This window comes from Eleutherodactylus coqui, chromosome 4, assembly GCF_035609145.1.
Source record: "Eleutherodactylus coqui strain aEleCoq1 chromosome 4, aEleCoq1.hap1, whole genome shotgun sequence".
Classification (NCBI taxonomy): domain Eukaryota; kingdom Metazoa; phylum Chordata; class Amphibia; order Anura; family Eleutherodactylidae; genus Eleutherodactylus; species Eleutherodactylus coqui.
The window spans coordinates 234377797-234398684 of NC_089840.1; the positions used below are offsets into that span (position 1 = coordinate 234377797).

A 20888-nucleotide genomic window follows, 5' to 3' on the forward strand; every position below is an offset into this window, starting at 1 on the left:
TAAACCAAGGACCCCAGCGCTACAAGACAAAAGTACTAACCACTGAGCCACCATGCTGCTTCTTCCTCCATACTCTGAAGAAGAGGAGGAGGCAGAAAAGGAGTTTTATGGTTCTTAGACAGTTTTATAGTCCTACAGCAGATTGGAAGTCACTTTCTCTGCTCATTTCTACAAAACTCACATTGAAACTATCATAGGAAAGAGTAGAGAAAGATTCTTCCCTAAATCCTGCAGGATTTAGCAAGTCACATTGGATGCAGGGGAACCCGAGTGAAGCTGATATCTCCCCAGTATTGCAACCCAGGGAAAGGATAAAGGCAGAGGCGTAACTTGAAGCTTCTGGGCCCCAATGCAAAACCTGTAACAGGGCCCCAACTATAATGCTTTATTCATAGTACTGGGCTCCCTATATGGAGAAGAGAGGCCTTATGGGCCCCCTAAGGCTTGTGGGCCCAGGAGCAACCGCATCCCCTATAGTTACGCCCCTGGTAAAGGGTCACTCCAAGGAACATTCTTAATTGAATTATTATTGCTTTTTCCCACTGACTACAGTATTTGTGAGAAATTTCTGCAAACAAATCAGTTTCACCTTAACTTTCACCCTCTCTTGATAAACGTGGCTTAGTTGGAATTGGTTCTTGGTTGCTTTAGTTATGTACTTTTCCATCTTTTCTCAGGCTTTCCCATATACAGAGTCCATGATTTATTTTGAAGCTGACACTTTTTTTAAAAGGAAGCTTTTCTTACTCAGAAGTTCTGCATAACGTCCTGTTCGAAGGCTAGCAAAATAAAGTTTCCATCTATCATGTGTTATGTAGGGTTATGTAAAAATCCCACTTTTTTATGTATTTCAAACACCATAACATCTGTTCTTCTGAAGCAAAATTCAATTAGGTGGGTGGTCTATGGTATACAGTATTCCTTACATTACTAGGCAAACAAGTGACCACCATCAAGACTGTATAGACTTTCTTTACAACTTTTACCAAAGTTGGGCATAAGTGGACTGTACAAGCCTAACAGCTTCCATACTATTGTGAGCTTTAATCACTCCATTTATATTAGGGAGAAATATCCTTGGGTCATGAAAATAACATTTTGGATTATTTCCAGCTCCTTCTGACTAAAAATACACATGGGTAAATAAACGGAGGGCTAAGCAGAGAACACGTGTTAGGGCAACCCCACCAAAACAAACCGGAGGTCTGTTTGACATCTGCAATGATCTAAAATACTAATGTTTTTACACAAGAGGCAACTAGATGAAATACAAAGTCTTGTCTCCTTCACGTGGGGGGAATTTCGCTGCTTCGGATAAAGTGAAAGTCAATTGATGTTGCTTTTTTTCCCTCTCCATCTCTGTTAAGCTGCTTTCACACGGGCAAGAAAATGGCGTGGGATTTGTGTGTTGCAAGATGCACAAATCTTGCAGAAATATGACCCCCATTCTTTTGCATGGGGTCATGCACATGAGCGATGCTTTCCTGCATTGCACCGTGATGCGGCAAATAAATCGTGGCATGTTCTATCTTTCTGCATGCTCTCACATCGCAGCACCCATTATTCTCAATGGGGCCGGTGGTAGCGTCACACTACATGCTAGGTGCACGATGCAAGGTCTCCCATTGAAAACAATTGGAAAAATTCTGCAATCCTCCACCGCAGCTGACAGATGCTGCAGAGGATCGCCACATCTCCGAAGTGATGCAAGGCTGTTTTGACATAAAAACGACTTGCATCCGTGGGGAATTCACATGTTGGAGAGCACGCTAAGGGACCATGATTCACGGCTCCATATCGCATTCGCCCATGTTAAGTTAGCCTAAGTATTGATACAGTCAACTTTACGTTGGGCATTTGTGTTTAATGTGTTAGACAGATGTATGTGGATCTTGTCACACACTGATTTGACTTTGGACTATCAATGGAGGCATTACATGGGGCATCTTGGTTTTCACCATTGACCCATCCAAGCTGGGTTTAGTCTTTTGCCATAGGGCCCCCAAGCAGTTATTTGCAGTCACAGAGATGATCTCGGTTGTGTGGCTGCTGATGCTGCACAGGGTCAAGCAATGGTCAGGCTTGGCAGCACAACTTCAGTAGCGATATCCAGGCAAAACTCCAGGCGGGCAGCTGGAAAATAACGAAGTCCAGTAACATAGCTGAGAGCAGGAGCACAGAAGTCAGGATAGTCTGTAAAACAACAGAGGCTAGAATCAGGGGCTTTGTCACAATGGATAGGAACAAATTGCTTAGGCATCCACCTTAGGGTGTGGATGCCTATAATGGGAGGTGCTGTGGTAGGATTGGGGAGGCGGGGCAGGTTTAGGGAGCATAAGCTGACCCTTTAAGAGAGGGGGTGGAAGCACGCACAGGCCCTTCAGATAGAGACCAGCAGAAGGGAGAGCATTGGGTGCACTCCGTGGATGACGGCAACGCCTGATTGTGGCCCAAGCAGCAGCTGAGCGAAGTGGGTTGCGGCACCGCACCATGACAAAATGTGTTGTCCAGAAGTAGAAAAATATGACTGCTTTCTTGCAGAAACAGTACAACACCTGTCTATGTCTGGTATTGTATCTCCACTCCATTGAAGTGAATGGAATTGAATTGTAACACCACACTGTGCACAGGTGTGGTGCTATTCTTCGGGGGAAGGGGGGGGGGACAATTTTAATAAATGGCCAGGGACTCTAGGAAGGGTTATATCTCTGAGAGAAAAAGGCTTGGAAACCTTGTTATGGTAGTGATTTAAGAAATCTCAGCACTGGCATAATTATAGGGGATGCGGTTGCACTCAGGCCCAGAAGTCTTGGGGGTCCATAAGTCCTCTCTTCTCCATATAGGGAGCCCAGTACTATGAATAAAGCATTATAGTTGGGGGCCCTGTTACAGGTTTTGCATTGGGGCCCAGGAGCTTCAAGTTGCGCCTCTACGTCAAAAGGTTAAGAGACATTGGGGGGCCCCAAGACAGACTTTTGCCCTTGGGCCCATGAGCCTTTAGCTAAGCCCCTGGATATCAGTATATCAAACTTTCAGGTACTTAGAGGGATATCAGTGCTGTGTTATCCCCTATCCACAGAAGTAGTAAAGTTGAACTTGACACTTTTTCTTGCCTTTTTAAATAGCTTTTCAGTGACTCTTGTTGTGTTGACATAAGATAACTTGCGGTAAGCTATAAGTGTTGGCTTAAATTTTGCTATATCTTCATGCATATTATGATGTGGATTTCATCCTTTGCATTGAAAATTGGGGAATTTCTGCAACAGAATGAGCATGCTGTAGATTTGAAAATCTACTTGTCTATGTACAGGGACTTGGAACACCGTTGATGACACAAACGTGTAACAAGGTTGATATTCCTGCTGGTGTCTGTAACAGCGAAAATTATTTCGCTTTTCTTGAAAAATGATCTAAATAATGGAAGCAGTAGTTTTAAATGAGATCTCCTGCCTTCTAAAACTGATGGCCTATCCTAAGGACATCAAATTGATGGGAGTCCAGATCTCTGCGCCACTTTAGATTGGCTTTTTAACCCTTTCCAATCCACTGTCTGACATCTAAAGATATTCTGTTTGAAGGCTGTACAGCTTCCGATGTTGGAAGACGTCCGGCAAGGTATTCTTACTGTATATTACTGGCCGCTCTGTTGTCGGGGGCCTCTCCAGCATGTCCAATACCGCAGTACTGGCTCTAGCCAGCAGATGGCGCCATTGTATAATGGCAGAAAGAGAAAGCTCCCTAGAAAATCCTGAATCCAAAATTGGAATGCAAAGGGTTAAAGGAGCATTGGAACTTGTGCAAGTGCTACGGCCTTTTCAATGTTGACATCAGCTAATGACAGGTTTGCGCTTGCAAAAACTGTACTTTTCATAATAGTGGTTCAAGGCATTGCAATCTTGTCCCATTTACTTGAAAGCCAAAAAATTAAAGGGAACCTTTCACTGGCTATGAGTACTATAAACTATGTTCTGGTGTTCATGGGGTAGGTTCCCAGGACTGCAAGCAGGTATTTTTTTGTGCCTCCTGGTTCCCATGCTATCAGCCCGATATGGACCATGTCATTGGACTTTACAGCTTCTCCTGTCCCACGTTGAACCCCATACTCTGTCAGGGGCTCAGTGCATTGGGTTATGACATAATATACACACTGTGACATCATTACTCAGTAACGTCTTTTCCAAGCTACATAGCTAAATCTGGATTTTCTACAAAAAATGTACCGAGTAGGCCGATAAAACTTTTTGCAAAAAACTTGTAATTGCGTAATCTGTACATTTTAAAGTGCAGTTACTCTTTTTTATATTATATAGTTCAGAGATTATGATGTTATAGTTATTTTATGAATTATGCCATATGATGTATACATTTTGTCCTAATTATCCATTTTCTGTTACAGATGCAAGTTTTGGATAAATTCCCTATTGAAGCAGGACAGAAAGATCCAAAGCAAAGAATAATACCATTTCTCCCAGGTAAAATGCGAATTCTGTCTATATAACGTAGTGCTTATATCACAGTGTGTAGTAATAGCCATAGGGCATATGTAGGGTGTCTACAGAAATACCTATCCAGGGGCAAAAGTGATCTTTCCAGCACAAGAGGTTTCCAGGCGCCTGAAGACTGATGCATATGATGATTCTGACTATTGTTTGTCACTTGAAGTAGACCAGCAGCACTGCCATATTGGTGACTTACCTTTGGCACTTAAAGGGAATGTATCAGCTCGAAACTGCAGGTAGCTTGTTATAAAGCTGGATGAGCTGATATATAGTTTTATAGAAAAAGATTCAGTATTACTTGCACTTTATTCATTTAAACCTCTGCACACTATGAGCAGAACAGTCCAATGGGCGGAGCTATCAGTGATTGACAGCTGTGTATAACTGTGGTCAAAATGCAAAGTGAATGAACAAAAGAGAAATCTTAATCACATCAGTATTTGGTGTGACCAGTCTTTACCTTCAAAACAACATCAATTCTTCTAGGTACACTTTCACACAGTTTTTGAAGGAAATCTGCAGGAAGGTTGTTCTAAACATCTTGGAGAACTAACCACAGATCTTCTGTAGATGTACAGTGGGCTTGCTCAAATCCTTCTGTCTCTTCATGCAATCCCAGACAGACTCAATCATGTTAAGATCAGGGCTTTGAGCGGCCATCGCTTCCAGGGCTCCTTGTTCTTCCTTACGCCGAAGATAGTTCTTAATGACTTATATTTAGGGTCTAGGTTCACTTGCACAAAGTCAGGGATTTTGCTCCGTACTGTAGGTAGAAGTTTTTATGTGCATGTAGGTTTTTTTTTATGCATCCTATGATGATATTTGACTTGGCAGCAGCTGCTTGGCACTGGTTGCTACAGATGAGCTTTACCATTATGTACATACATGGGTATCATATTTGTACATTCTTTAGTTTGTTGAAGGCACTTCTGAAAGGCATACACAACTTGGTTCCTGGAATATAATTTCTATGGAGAATAATGCGCTGTACTTCTCCACAATTCTGCAGTTCTTTCCCACCAAAATCAACACAATCAGCCCTTGTCAGTGGGAATCCCCATAACACTGATGTCATTTGGCAGAGCCTAGCTTGGAAAAGTCCACTCCCTGGGTCTTTTTTGTTTTTTGACATAAGGCCACAGAAAAAAATTGCTGATTGTCATCCTTGTTTGTATTATCAATAACATTTCGATTTGCTTTACTTCATCCTCCTAAACCGGCAGTGTGCCTGATCCACCGCATGCAGGTTCAAGTCATGTGTTTTCCTATTGACCTCTGAGCTGTTTAAACTTTTTACCTTTATTACATAATTGGTTTAGGGTGTGAGGTTTTATTTTGCTGACACAATGGAAGTCGTGTAACAAAATATTGAATGTGACAATGAAGAAATTCTCATATTCGAAAAGGCTTTTTAGACTTTTTAATGCAAAAGTATCAACTAACTTCCAAGTATAGCCTTTGGTAAAATGGTTTAAAGGAAATCGGTTACCAGATTTTGGACAACCAACTGAATACAAGGGTGGTTGCCCTGTGATATGAACACTATTCTGGTACCTTTGCTGATTTTTCAGTGTGACTCCACTCGCCTGATATAGCGCAGTCTTTGGGCCACATGCTATATGCAAATGAGGGCAGCATCATCCGATGGGCGTTCCCACTGTGCATGCGGTCAACCTGAATCCCTGGCCATTGCAGATGAAACTCTGCCCATTCAGTACTTTGTGACATTTCCAGCTTCTTCCGCTGGAGAGTTTATGTGCCCGAGAGTCACTGTGCTTGCGCAATACTGGAATGACAATGGAGCATTCTTGTGGCATCAGTCACAGCGCATGCCCCTGCTCGCTCAGTATGGCACAAACACAGTGACGCAAGTGCACAGGACCGCTCCAGTAGGAGGAGCTGATGACATCAAGTACTGAATGGACGGCATTTGACTGCAATGGGCAGGACCGCAGGCACAGCAGGAATGCCCTTTGGACTGTGCTACCCTCATTTGCATATAGCACGTGGCTCAAAGACTGGGCTATACCGAAGAGCAAGGTCACAGTGGAAAATAAAAGAGATACCATTTTACTCTTCATATCTTTGGGCAACCATCTGCATATTCAGTTGGTTGGCCAAAATCTGGTGACTGGAATCCTTTACCCTAAGGCTGCTTTCAGATGAGCTTATTTTAGCTCCATATATTTGGTCCATGTTTTGGGGACAGTAACACAGCGCTAATATAAATCTATGTATCTATTAACATGGCTGTATATTTCATGGCCATTTTTAAAAAAATGCAGCATGACCTATTTTTTCAGTTTCTGCCTCCATATCGGTATTCTTTCTCTTGGGCAAATATGGATCAGTATTTTGTACAGTACAAAATAAAACCAATGTGGAAGCACGTCCGTAATACAGATCCATATTATGGACGTGTTGCAATACACTTGTCTAAAACTGACCCTAGCCGTGATTTCAATGACCACTACTACACAAAGGGGGTTTGTTTGCTTACATGCTAGACCGTATGTCTTGCCCATACACGCTGCTTCAGATGTGCAATGCTTAAGGGGAGTTTCTACTAGCCGCTCCCACTGGTTGTCGGGAGCCCCAAACCAGCACATCGCTGGCCGTGGTCCGGAAGAGCACGTTTCTTACTACCGGCACTCCAACAGCATGGCAGAAAGGAGGAGGCAGGTGAACTGGGTTCCAGAGAAATGGCTTTCTTACGGAGGAGGTAGCACAGCGGCGCACTGAGGACTGGCTTGAAGGAGCGAGCTGCGCTTAACGGTGAAGCCGCAGGAGTGCAGCCCATTCACTAGAAATGCTGCAACCACAGTGGTTGGAGCAACGGCTTCACAAGGTCCAAGCCATAACACAGCGCCAGCAGCCAATCCACATCTGGGGCATGACATGGGCATTCCCTGTCAGTAATCCAGCCCAACCCATGTCTCCACCCCTTGTTCTGGTTGAGACAAGATGCACCAGTACTGTACAAAACATGAGTTCTGCCTGCTTATAAGCCGAGACCGGCATCGACCGCCAAAGTGTCTGTGCGGGATGTCCAGGATATGGAATCGGTTACAGTATCGGTTCATTTTTTGTTTTATCACTTAGCAGGCTAGGTCCAGGTCCCTCCTGCTGCTTACCAGAGCTCCTGTGTGGTTCCCGCAGTCCTCGGCTGCCAATACAAGATAATTTCCTGTTTACAGCATTTATAAATCCCGCCTCCTCAACGCAATGGCTCTGATTGGTTCTTCAGTCAATTCATACGACGCTTGATGAACCAATCACAGCCGTCGCATTTGTTCATCAAGCGCTGCCTTGATTGGTTCTTCGAGTGCTGCTCAGCCAATCAGAGGCATCGCTTCCTGGAGGAGGGATTTATGAATTGACTCAGCATATATCTATCCAAAGAGAGAAATAATATAAGGGCATACTAGATTAACAATGTGGTATTTTTCTGACACCAATTTTCTATGTATCTACATGTATGTCCAGTGGTGGGCCTATCCCATTCCTGGAACCTACTCCGCTCTGCAGAATGAAAGGAAGTGGCATCTCAGCCCATTCAGGTTAATGGAGTTTATATTGTGGCTAATCTGTAGTACCAAGCACAGCCACACTCATATGAATGTCCTAGAGCCACTGCCCTTCCGTTTCTGCTGCTGGGGGTACATCCTTGGAGGTAGAACCCCCAACAATCCTACACTGAAGATCTATCATAAGTATAAACCATCAATGTAATATTTAAGAATACCCCTTTAATGGCCATAATTTTGGAATCAGGAACTACAGCAAAGAAAAAAAAAGAAGTGCAAGACTTATTTATATTCCCTAGATGTCATCTCTTCTCAAGACACCCAATACACACGAGAAGCACTACAAGAAATGACGTGCGACTGAAATCTCAGATTTACCAGTAATGTACTGCAATACCGGATACTCCCAGCGTGCATTGTATCATCGATATAAAAGGGTTACTAAACCAAGTGATTCCAGATTGCAGGATTGTGGATGCTGCCTGCTGTCGTCACTGTTGACATCGAATAGAGAGGATGTGACCGAAAACGACTGGAAGTCTCTGGCACGCCGCCCGCATTGCTAAACCTCTGTGTGTAATAAAATACGGGACTTGCATCTTCAAAAATTCTGTTCTTTAATTGAAAACAGTAGTATTGTGGTTAACTCGTGCAAAAAGTTGTGATTTAATAAAGTCTGTTTATAGGAACTGGCGGTCTTGCAATGCCAACTACGCACTACACTGCGCTGCCAGCTTACACCATTACTTTCCTCATCACTGTTCGTTATTTTGGAGTTTTAACAACTCTTTGCATTGTCTTCATTGTGCAATGCTTATATAAAGTACAAGTTTTATTGTGGAGTCGTGACATATTGTAATTCTTATATTGATGGAGTATCAGTTTTTTATTATTGTATCACCAACTGTCGGACAACCCGCCCTTTTGTCATTTGTTATTACCGTATTAATAACACTGATTCATCATATAACCCTATTTTCTATCAGCACAGACCGGCGACTTTATTAGAGGCCCCTATCTACTGGTTTTCCCCAATAATAAGTCCTACCCTGATAATAAACCCTACCCAGGTTTTCGGGGGAGGCTTGAAATATGAATCCGCCCTTTCCGGATTCTGCAATGCAAATCTGCCTGTGTGCAGCCGGCCTAAAGGAGGTTTCACAAGTCTTGAAGTGACTAAAGTACATATAAAGTTCAAGAAAACATATTTTCACAACAGAAAAAAGGGCTAGGACTCCTTCACTAGCATCCTGACAGAAATATAGGTAGAATAACATTTTCTTGTGTTTCCTACAGATACAAAGACATTTTATGTTCCGTTTAGCTGAAATCCAATAATTTTTGTTAAAGGGAACCTTCCTGGTTCGACTATAAAACTTGAGCTGTAATTTACTGTCTTGTTTGCAGCACCACAATGGAGGGACTTTAGGCCTTCACAGGAGAGCACCTCTTCTGCCAAAGTTCTTGTAGAAGTCACAGTGAAGACAAGTTCCTTGGTGTGTTTAGTAGGTGTTGAGAGCACAGTGGTGCATTTAGTCTGGATTTCTCTATGTCTGCATTTATACCCACAGACGACCTGGGGAAACGCTCTGCTCCTTGTGGTCTGGAGCGCAGTAAATCAGCCCATTATAATGGACTTTTGATGTTCAGTCTACAGCAGGACTGGACAAATTGGGATTTGTTACTTATTGGCGAGTGCGTCACTCATTCTCTTTGTTCCTTTGCTGTCACCCCAATTCGGTGACATTTTTACAATGTGTTTTAACTTTAACCCTCTTCTATTCCATAAATGTTTCAATTTAGGGTCATTTATTGGTTCATCTCACTAGTCTCATTTTAATTATGGCTTACTTCTACATTCATACATGTGAATAAACTTACATTGCTGTTTAAAGAATAGTTATGTAACTTTCTCATAAGTGACTTCAGTTTTAACCCTTTCCAATCCACTGTCTGACAGCTAAAGACATTCTGATTAAAAGCTGTACAGCTTCCGATGTCAGAAGACATCCAGCAGGGTATTCTTACTGTATATTACTGGCCGCTCTGTTGGCGGGGGCCTCTCCAGCATATCCAATACCGCAGTACTGGCTCTAGCCAGCAGATGGCACCATTGTTTAATGGCTGAAAGAGAAAACCCCCTAGGAACCCCTGAATCTAAAATTGGATTGCAAAGGGTTAATCACGAAACCTTTACAAGATATCGGTTTGCTTATTGTGTGAGCTTCTCTAGTAGAACAAATCACTCCAGTCCTGATAGTTTTATATTATGTAACATTTCTAGGTAAAATCTATTGGCCTGGAATCTAGATGGGGTATCGATGTAATACTTTATTTCCGCAATGGTGGTAAATGCATGGAAGTTAAACACTTACTTACGGGTTCGCTGATAAATTACAGGTGGTCACTCAGAGTCTCTGGAATTTTTGGTGGAGACCTTTTTATCAAAAAGGGATTCAAAAAAGTGAACTCGATTTAAATATTTTTTTAATGTTCTATATATATGGGCTAGAGAATGGAAAAGTATGAGTTTGATCTACAGCTTGTGAGGATGCAGCCTAATGTGTATCTAGGAAATATACACAGATCAGCCATAACATTAAAAAAATGGGTACTCTAGCGGCTAACGCTAGCACTCGTGTAATAGTAGCTTAAGGCCGCCTGCAGACAGCCGGCTCGGATCCGGCTGCGAGAATTCTCACAGCGGGACCAGACCCGAGCGCCTGCAGAGAGCAGCACGGAACTCACCCGCTCCCACAGCTGCCGGGCAGCCGGCGCATGTGCAGAGCGGAGCCGGCGGCTGGGGAGTGACATTTCTGTGCGGGGTTCTGCAAGCCCCACACAGAAATAGAGCATGCCGCAGTTTGTTTTCTGCACGGTATTTTGCGCAGACAAACCACGGCCGTCTACATAGGATTGCATATTGTAACGCAATCCTACGCAGGCGTGTACGGGCGGAAATTCTGCGGGGAATCCTGCCGTGGAATTTCCGCCCGTCTGCAGGCGGCCTAAGGCAGCAATTAAGAGCCTTTTAGGTTAGGACTACAGTGTGCTGGATTACGGTTTTCTCCAGCAGGCTTTGGGGTATTTTGTCGCTTTCCAAATTGTGTGGAAGCAGTATGCGCACACTGACCAAGTCAAACACAAGGTATGAATCTCATGTTAAAAATGGCTCTCCGTCCAGAAACAGCCAGACAGGGCCTTTTATTGTACAGACACACAATGGGCGTGCAACAGGTTACATCAGTAACATATAGGATTCTCATTTGTCGGATCATACAGAATCCCCCACCTCTCTGCCCACCTCTCTGCCCACCCTCTCTCACGTCCGCCATAGTATGGACTTTGTATTCTTTAGCATGCAGACAACCTTAAGGAATTCTGTGTAGTTGACAAGATGTGTTTAACTAGCTTGTGTTTGAAGAGTGGAAGGGGGCCTAGGTAAACACACAGGATATACACGACACTATGGCCCTTTAACTTCTTAGAAACTGGTTGAGCAACTTCGATGTATTTAGAGCAAATACATCACCCATCCATTGGCTAGCAAATACCATGATTAGATTGTGTGTGTCCTTTGAACTCCTCAGAGCTGAAAGTCATTACAATAGCAAAATACATTTGGGTTATATACAAATAGCGATAGACATTTTATACTAAATAATTATCATGTCTATCACAATCCCCCCTTAAAATGTCTATCCTCTAATTCTTTATCTAATTTTCACAGTCTTCTGCGCATGAGCCTATAACCGGAGCGCGTTGAAGGTTCGTTTTAGGGTCTTCAAGGGGGTGTAGGACTTGTCCACTCCTTCTGGGGATGCATCCAGCAAACTCATGATGGGAGCGGCTTTTCCAGCATCAGTTTCACAGGTCTCTCTGACACAGGGGATAACACAGCGGACTAGAACAGAAAAGGTAACCATCAGTTCACATACAACAGCGACGCCCGTCTGTGCCAGGATCCTTTACCACCCGCTCATCCATGGCGAGTGCTGGTCCCAAAAGTTAGCTCTTTTTAGTTAGTGCGGTCAGCTTCTTAATGGCAAGTGCGTCTTTACCCGCGGGTCACGTGTCGTCTAGGATGTAGGTATGACAAGTCTCCCCTATCATCTTTCAGACACTCCCCTTTTTAGCTAAAGTCGTCTCTAAGGCCATTCTATTTTTAAAAAAGTCATAGTCGAGGTAGGTCCTATTGGTCGACTAGTCCCTATAAGGCGTCTCTAGTATAATTTATAAACCACTGCTAATTATAATAAACATAATTAATCCAGTCAACATTTATTTACCCTAATGATCAGGAAAGTGGACTCGAATCTAGTTTTAACTTGGTCTCTAATTTTTAAAACTTGTCAGGTACCCCCCTTGGCTATCCCATGACGTCAATGTACACGTGTAGATCAAAACTACCACCAGGGGTCTCTCTTCTTGCTCTAGTATAATGTTACAATACTAGTAGCGTGCACAGGTACGCACGGCGTGGGACTCCCTAATCTTCACCCACACCAATGTCCCTCCTGGAGATAGTCCTAATGGTGAACACGTCCAAGTCGCCTCACCCTTGCGTCAGGGTTTTCCCACTGCCCGTAAGTCCCTACTCCTAGGAGGGGGGGGATCCCTACCTCACCTCAGAGGGAGGCCATGGATTCCCTGGGCTCATTTCCGGGCATCCATACCCTCTATCTGTACAAGTTAACACCCCACAGGGTGTGCCCTCGCCGGAACCTAAGGTCTTCTGCACTATCCCTAGGCAAATGGGAATTCCACTGACAATCCATCTTAGGAGATCGGGGCAGGCACAGTACTAGTACATTTCTCCTTTTCTTTGGTAGCGTATGTGGTTGGCATTATCGGAACTGGCTCTTCATCTTTTTCAAACAAGGGAAACGTTGGTGTCTGACAGGATGTGGAGGAGCATAAGGGCTTTACTAAGGCACACTCCCCTGTCCAATTACCCTCCAGGCGGGTCCTCTACCTCATGTCTCCACAAAGCCAGTAAACGTCTCCTAAGGACTGGACCTGATTCTGCATCTATTCCCCTCCTATCATACTGTAGGAGGAGCAATACCCGTTGGTGAGTTCCCCAAAAATCTCCCTCCACCCTGCCTATTTGCCTGGCAGGTGTAGTTTCCAGGGTAGTCAGTAATACTCTCTCCGGTGCAAAACACTTAAGTAGTTATAGAGTATTCCTTCTTCCATTTCTCACGGACAGTGTAATTAGCGGAAATGTTCGTGAAGAGACTAATAAACCACTCTTCAGCATCTACAGGGAGATTTAGGGGGACCATCCCCGAGTGTAGTCGGGCACTACCGCACACGCAACAGTTAGACTTGTTGCTCCTGTTAGCATTGTACCTCATCAACTCCAACCAGAGATTCTGGTCAGAGTAGCCAGTCGCTACTGTCAAGGTGTCCTCAAAAGTAGGGTCGGCTATGATCATCATGTTCGTCAAGGTCTTTATCTTACGGCGGAGGGGGTTAATTATGGGCACGGGACTAAGTGAAGGCTTCCATTCGGCTGCATCTACCATACCCCTTATTTTAAACTTCCCTAAGGGATCTATCCTCCCGTACCGGTATGTCCCCAGACTATAAGTCTCCCCGTCCCCCGGGCTTGGATCTCCCATGGTTAATGTAAAAACCGCATTAAAACCAAGCAACATACTAAGTTCAGCCTTCCAATACCTGCTGTCCTTATTATTCTCAAGGAGGGTTATACGACTAATTAGGGATTTCCCGCTCCTATTTTTCTTATTTAAGGCACTTCGCGGTTTATAGGACTAGTCTGTTCCTGCGTTCCATCCCACTAATCCCCAATAACGGCAGTCTTCTCCCCAGACGTTATCAGTGGCGCAAACATATTGTATTCCCCGGGTATATAAGTCATATAACCAGCTGGACTGAGCTAAATCTGGCCTGCGGTGGGATCTTGCGCCTAGACACGGGACCACAGTACAATAGTCGAAGGAATATGCGGCTACTTGAGCATTGGACGAGTTATACTAGAAGGTAACCATACCCCCATATTCTTCCGACTAAGGATTCCAGTTGCTACCTTCCTCTCTCACTAGCCCTAACCAGAGTAACGTCTTTGGCACAACTAAGACTGGTCTCCCGGATCTGAAGCTTTCTTACAGTATGAAGCGTTGATCCATGTAAGTCTTTCGGCTAGTTTCACAGCTGTGGCAGTAGTCAGAAGCACCTGGTAGGGGCCATCAAATCGGGGCTCAGGAGGGTGCTTCCTGGGGAACTTCTTGATGCACACCCAATCCCCAGGCTGCAAGATATGTGTCCCAGTGTCTGCCTCTGAGTCTGGAAGAGAACACCTGTGCATAGGCTTTGGTTAGTTCTTTAACAACGGAAATCACATACTCAGTCAACACATCAGATTGTAATTGTAACTACTGAGGATAGTAACGACCTAGTCTTGGGGCTAGCCCAAACAATCTCGTAGGGAGATAATGTATAATCCCCCCTGGGTTCATATCTAACACTGTATAAGGCTATTGGATGACAGTCTTTCCAAAGTGGCGTCATTTTTAAGTATCTTACTTTTAGCGTGCCACTACGTCTCTCCACCTTTCCACTACACTAAAGGTGGTACAGTATGTAAAAGGCCTGGGATACACCCAGAGCAGACATGACATGTTACATTCACCTGCGAAGTTTATACCTCTGTCTGACTCTGAATCACCTCTGGTACCCCATATTCACAGTTTACCTCGTTCATGAGCTTCTTTGCGGTTACCTACTTGTTTACCTTGGTAACAGGGTCGGCCTCCAACCTGCAAAGACATCAACAACAAGCACGTATTCCTACTTCCCAACAAGTGGGAGCTGAACGTAGTCAATTTGCAATCCCTGAAATGGGTAGAGTGGTCCCGGCAAGTGTGGTGTGGCAAATTTACTTCTGCCCTGACTTACCCATGGCATAGATCATGCTAAACCAGACAAATGATGCAGCAGCTACAGAGAACCTAGAAGTCGCCCAACCTCTTTCAAGCGTCGTCGTCATTACTGCTTTACTAGGTGGGTCTTTCCGTCCATCAGCTGGGCCATCATGGGATACAGGAACTGTGGTGGGCAAGTGCTGTTGACTGTTCACCACACGCTGTCCTGTTTCTGCTGCTCCCATATTAGTCCATTTATTCTTTCCTTCCTTGCTGGCTTGTAACTGTAAAAGTCTTTAGCATATCAAAGTCCAAATTTTTGTCAATGTCCAAAGTTTTTTTACCACTGACTCATGCTGTCAGTATCTTTCTTCTTTCTTCCACGGCTTGAGGGCCGCTGCCTTTGCTGCGCTGTCAGCGAGGGTGTCGTCTCTCGCCTCTCCAGTGTAGGAATCGGTGCGAACTCTCAACTTTGTCAGGTAGAAGCAGGGCCTCCATGCGACTCTGTACCGTTGCACCATTCTCAATTGGTTGTCCTGCTAAGGTAAAAAACTGTCTGGCCTTCCATATTGGGCCGTAATCATGAGCTATGCCAAATGCATACCAGGAGTCAGTGTAAAGGATTGCCGGTCTTACCTCTCGCCACTCTACACGCCTCAGTGAGGGCCTTCCATTCCGCTTATTGTACTGTGACATGCGGAGGCAGAGCTTCTGCTTCTAGGACATCTTGTTGTGTGACCACTGCATATCCGATGTGGAGTCATCAATCCTCACCCTGGTACCATCTGCAAAAAGCTCAACATATGCATTATCAACAGGGGTTCTGGTAACTGTTTGCATATCTGCAGTTTCTTACTGAATTAGTACTAAATAATCGTGCTGATGTTCTATTTCACATGGCTCGGAACCTTGTAGCACAAAATCATTTATTTATTTTTTTCAAACCCAATAGCTGATCTACAACACCTAGATCATCTATGACCCAGATCACCTATGCCTCCCCCCTTTTGAACCGCAATACTCAATGGAAAAAGAGTCATTGCGTTCAAACTAGTAAACCAAGAGGCACAAAAACAAGCACTTTGTAGGTCAAGGTGACATTGTATGCAGCGAAGTCTGAGCGAAAATCTCCTTAAAAAAAAATTTTTTTTTATTTCAGGTCGCAGTTAGCATTTTTTAACACAAGGGGGCGCCACACAATTCAAATTTTACGTCACCCAGTGTAATAGTATTTCAGGGTATGGCCAGCGTTTAGCTTTTACTCTCCTGTCGGAATATAATTATAGCTTCAGTGTAGACTGACACTAGAATATACAAAAGGCTTAAAGAAAAACTAAAGAATACGGATGACTTAACATCCTACTCTGGGCAATTCAGTCCCTCTTTCTTCACATAAAAAGTAAAATTACTTCACCAAATTGCATGAAAAAGTTTGCTGGGTGACTATAGGGAAATTATTCCATCTGTAGGAGCCTTCCATAACATCATCTGTCTGAGCATCCATTGGAGAAGCGGGCAGTGGAAAACAGAGCCCCTGGGAACATGAGAGAGCGTCCCCTGTCATGTATTCCCGGCCTCTGCCCCCCATGCATCAACTCCAATCTTCCATGCGCTATAAACCAGCTTAGTCATCTACTATGTCCCAAGCTGCATCTCCACAAAGGTTTGTTTCCCTGAACTTATCACACATCCAAAGTGGCCACATCTTGGAGCGTAACAAAGTCTGGTCAAACAAAACCTTACTTCAGACAATCATGATGTTAGCACTGGATACAGTGGCATTGGGAAATATAGGCTTCCCAAATGCAGCAAAATGGCCGCCAGAGGCAGAAAGGGGCGGGGCTACAAATCTCCCAAGTGAGGCAAAATGGCTGCCGGAGGAACGGGCGGGGCCAGGGGCAGCAGCACTCCCAGGTGAGGCAAAATGGCTGCTGAGTAGCAGCACTTCCAGGTGAGGCAAGATGGCTGCTGGAGGAGGAAGGGGCGGGGCCAGGTCCTGTCCCGGATGGGGAGGGACCGGAAGTAACATCACACACCCTGAAAGTGAGCACATGGGGGGAAGTAACTTCAGGGTGGGGGCAGGCCTCACTACATTTACTGCAGAGTCACACTATGTTGGATTGTAAACATTGCAAGCACGGCCGCCATTACAGGGAGGGGCCGCAGTCAACACAAAGACATTACATTGTTCATAAGCAATACACATACCCCCCTACATGCTTTCCCCTCTTCAATCTCTTAACTACATTATACCTCCTTCTAGCAATCTAAAAACACATTTCTTTCTGCTAGGCTTCCTGCTCATCTTCTGAAAACTTTCTACAACCTATCTTACCTGTCCATGACCTAACATTTCTTTCTGCAACTTTTCCTGGTCCTTCTCTTTGTATAACATTTCTACATGTTCAGTAAACTCTGCTGCCTTCAGCAACCAGATGACAAGCTCTCTGACCTTTGGCCTTGCTCACTTTGCTCAACTCTATGCTACCTGCTTATTCTAGCCTATTCGAAGTTTCTGCACACAGTACTGTTTCTCTTGTAAAATCTGCTTTCTTCAAATCCTTCCCATATAACCTCTTTCCCACTCAGATTACAATGCACATTAATTCTACAAAACACAGGGAACGACAAAGTAAACAGAAAGGGTTAATTGGAAAAAGCTTTCAGCTCACTCTTATCAGCAGCCCTCCCCCCAACAATAAACACTGCACATTCTTTCTATAATACCAGACAGACGGGATTACTGGAGAATACCCACAACGGCTCAAGGTATATATATATCTCATCCACCTTTATATCAACCCAAGGTATATATCTCATCTACCTTTATATCAACCCAAGGTCTACTAGCAATCCCGAAGAGCACTTCCTGTACACGTCTTAGACAGGACATTTAGCTATACACAGAGACTGACGATTATTTTCAATGACCAAAACCTCAATAATATTCTGGAGAAATCAGCCGTCACAAAGCACGACTATACTTCATACGTATATACCTTTCCACATATGAGAACATAACACGCTCAATCATAAAGTTAAGTATACGTATCATAAATCTTCCTAACCTCACACTAGTTTTACCTAGGAGCACGTGTCACTGGCGTGTTCCCTCAGACTTAAACAGCCGAGTCCGCCCTCCCGACACATTAACCCTCACAGAATTTATCTCTTGGTCTTGTATACACAATTTTTAACCGTCTCAGACATAACAGCATACACAGCGTACAAAATACCCCTAGACAGGTAACGTGGTGATTTTCCCGAGTGGACAGAACTAGAGTTATTACCTGTCTTTCAGTGAAGGTCCAGTCTGGCTCAGGAACAGGCAGAAAAGCAGTCAGAACCCAGCTTTGACACAGGTAGATAAAGCAATCTTACCGTGTTCTGTAGATTTTCGGGCCCCTGAGTTCTGCGTGCCATCTGCCGATCTCTGTACGTTCCAGGCTGTGACCTCACAGATCCACTCGCCCACCCAGGGACGCCAATTGTGCTGGATTACGGTTTTCTCCAGCAGGCTTTGGGGTATTTTGTCGCTTTCCAAATTGTGTGGAAGCAGTATGCGCACACTGACCAAGTCAAACACAAGGTATGAATCTCATGTTAAAAATGGCTCTCCGTCCAGAAACAGCCAGACAGGGCCTTTTATTGTACAGACACACAATGGGCGTGCAACAGGTTACATCAGTAACATATAGGATTCTCATTTGTCGGATCATACAGAATCCCCCACCTCTCTGCCCACCTCTCTGCCCACCCTCTCTCACGTCCGCCATAGTATGGACTTTGTATTCTTTAGCATGCAGACAACCTTAAGGAATTCTGTGTAGTTGACAAGATGTGTTTAACTAGCTTGTGTTTGAAGAGTGGAAGGGGGCCTAGGTAAACACACAGGATATACACGACACTATGGCCCTTTAACTTCTTAGAAACTGGTTGAGCAACTTCGATGTATTTAGAGCAAATACATCACCCATCCATTGGCTAGCAAATACCATGATTAGATTGTGTGTGTCCTTTGAACTCCTCAGAGCTGAAAGTCATTACAATAGCAAAATACATTTGGGTTATATACAAATAGCGATAGACATTTTATACTAAATAATTATCATGTCTATCACAACAGGGTGACATCTGTTGCAGTCTCAAGCTGTGAGGTTGCATCCAATGATGGCAAATGGTGTCTCATTGCGCACTGTAAGCTAGTCGCAAACAATTCAACACTGGGATTTTAGTCACAAGCGACTTTTCTACCGTTGACATCAATGTAGGAACAGTAACGTCCCTGCAACTTGTATAGAATTTGGCTGGCTTTTTAGCAGCCAGATTGCAGCTCTAAAGCACTCGTGTGACAGCAAGTTACAGACAATTCGCCCCAATTTTTTAATGCGCAAATTTTATTTGACTTGATATCGTGTGGGTCGGGAACGCTATCTTTTCTCTTTAGGGAGAGCACGTAGAAGGTGAGTGAGTGAGGAGACTTATAAGGCCATTCATGCTCCTCTGGGTAATATGCAAATATGGAAGATTGTACAAGACCTCTGCAGCACCACCTATTGGAAGGCAGCATTCCTTCAAGTCAATGTTAGACTCTTTATTCAAGCCCTGTAACAATGACTTGGAATTGAAAACCTTGTAAGTCTACTCACTCACCTTCTCAGTGCTCTCCCTAAGGAGAAAATATAGTGTTCCTGACCCACATCACAGGCCTCTCACTAGTCAAGCCAGAAACCTACTGCACACTGATGAGGTGCAAACACTCTGAAACAGCTGTCTGTATATGGTATTCAGGCTTGGCTTTCAATTCCCAGTCATTGTTACAAGGCTTGTATAAAGAGTCTAGCACTGACTTGCAGGAATGCTGCCTTCCAATAGGTGGTGCTGCAGAGGTATTGTTCCAACTCCCTTATATTGATATGTGACGTGTCTCCGTGTACTCCTCAACTTACACAGGCTGATTATTAAGCAAAAATGTTCATCCAAACGTTTAATTGCCCACTAATTGGCCGGTCTGAATGTGCACATTTATTAGCTGATCAGCTCTTTTGAGAAAATTATCATTGTCTACGGCACATCACTCCATGTGATTAGGGGATGCTCTGCCAACAACGATGATACTATATTAAAGATAAACTATTGTTAATACAATCATTTGCCTCCAATATAGCTGGCAATGGCTTATGTAAAGCTATTTAAACCAGTAATGTGTTCAAAATGGCTGCCATTGGCCTATGTAGAGAAGGCCTTTAGCCCTCTTCTGGGTATGTCAATGGAAAAGCGAAAAGGTTATAGGTCTTGTAAGGCGAGGATAAAAAAAAAAGACTGCAGCAATGAGGAGTAGATATGAGCGAGCATGCTCGTCCAAGCTTGATGCTCGATCGAGCATTAGTATATGAGAGAGAGAGAACCATTTCCTATGCCGAGCATGGGGCATCTTGAAAAGTGCTCGAGTCTCCCATTGACTTCAATGGGGTTTGTTACTCGAACCGAGCTCTCGAGTATTACGAAAAGCTCGATTTGAGTAACGAGCATTTTGGTGCTCGCTCATCTCTAGTGAGGAGGTAAGAGGATAAATATTACTTCAACACTGTTATAGATAAAAATGCACTATACAAAAACAGATCTTACCAATGATATCCCTATACAAGGCACAAATAATACCTCCACACTACGACCACTATGATTACATGGTGACTCGGTAATATTGCCATACTGCTACTGAGTAAAACCATTATGTTCTGCCATAGGTTTCAACTGTATTCACATCGTAAGGACCTAGATACTGTTGAAAGTAGTGCGCCATGGGGCTTCAAGGGCACCAAGCCAAAAGTCCAGGACATGCGCCCCGAATGCCCTGTGCTACTGATGTCACAGAATTTTGGAAAAAAACTTTGTTATTGGGGGTTTTAAGATGCTTCCCTCACCAGAGATAACTTGTTTTTATAGTCTTACTTGACACTATTAGTGTGTCA

General features: G+C 44.0%; 1 protein-coding gene and 1 long non-coding RNA gene across 4 annotated transcripts in view; one reads left to right on the top strand and one right to left on the bottom strand.

Moving 5' to 3' along the window:
• SH3PXD2A (SH3 and PX domains 2A) overlaps positions 1-20888 on the top strand; it is a 327632-nt gene that overhangs the window by 116359 nt on the left and 190385 nt on the right. For all 3 annotated transcript variants that reach the window (XM_066600881.1, XM_066600883.1, XM_066600884.1), the window contains one exon: positions 4397-4472. In XM_066600881.1, the coding sequence (XP_066456978.1) occupies positions 4397-4472 (76 nt within the window). The remainder of the gene's footprint in view (positions 1-4396; positions 4473-20888) is intronic.
• On the bottom strand, positions 11184-19032 carry LOC136626114 (uncharacterized). Its single transcript, XR_010792635.1, has 2 exons — positions 17741-19032; positions 11184-17706 (listed from the first exon to the last, which is right to left on the bottom strand). It is a non-coding gene; the product is annotated as an uncharacterized lncRNA (long non-coding RNA).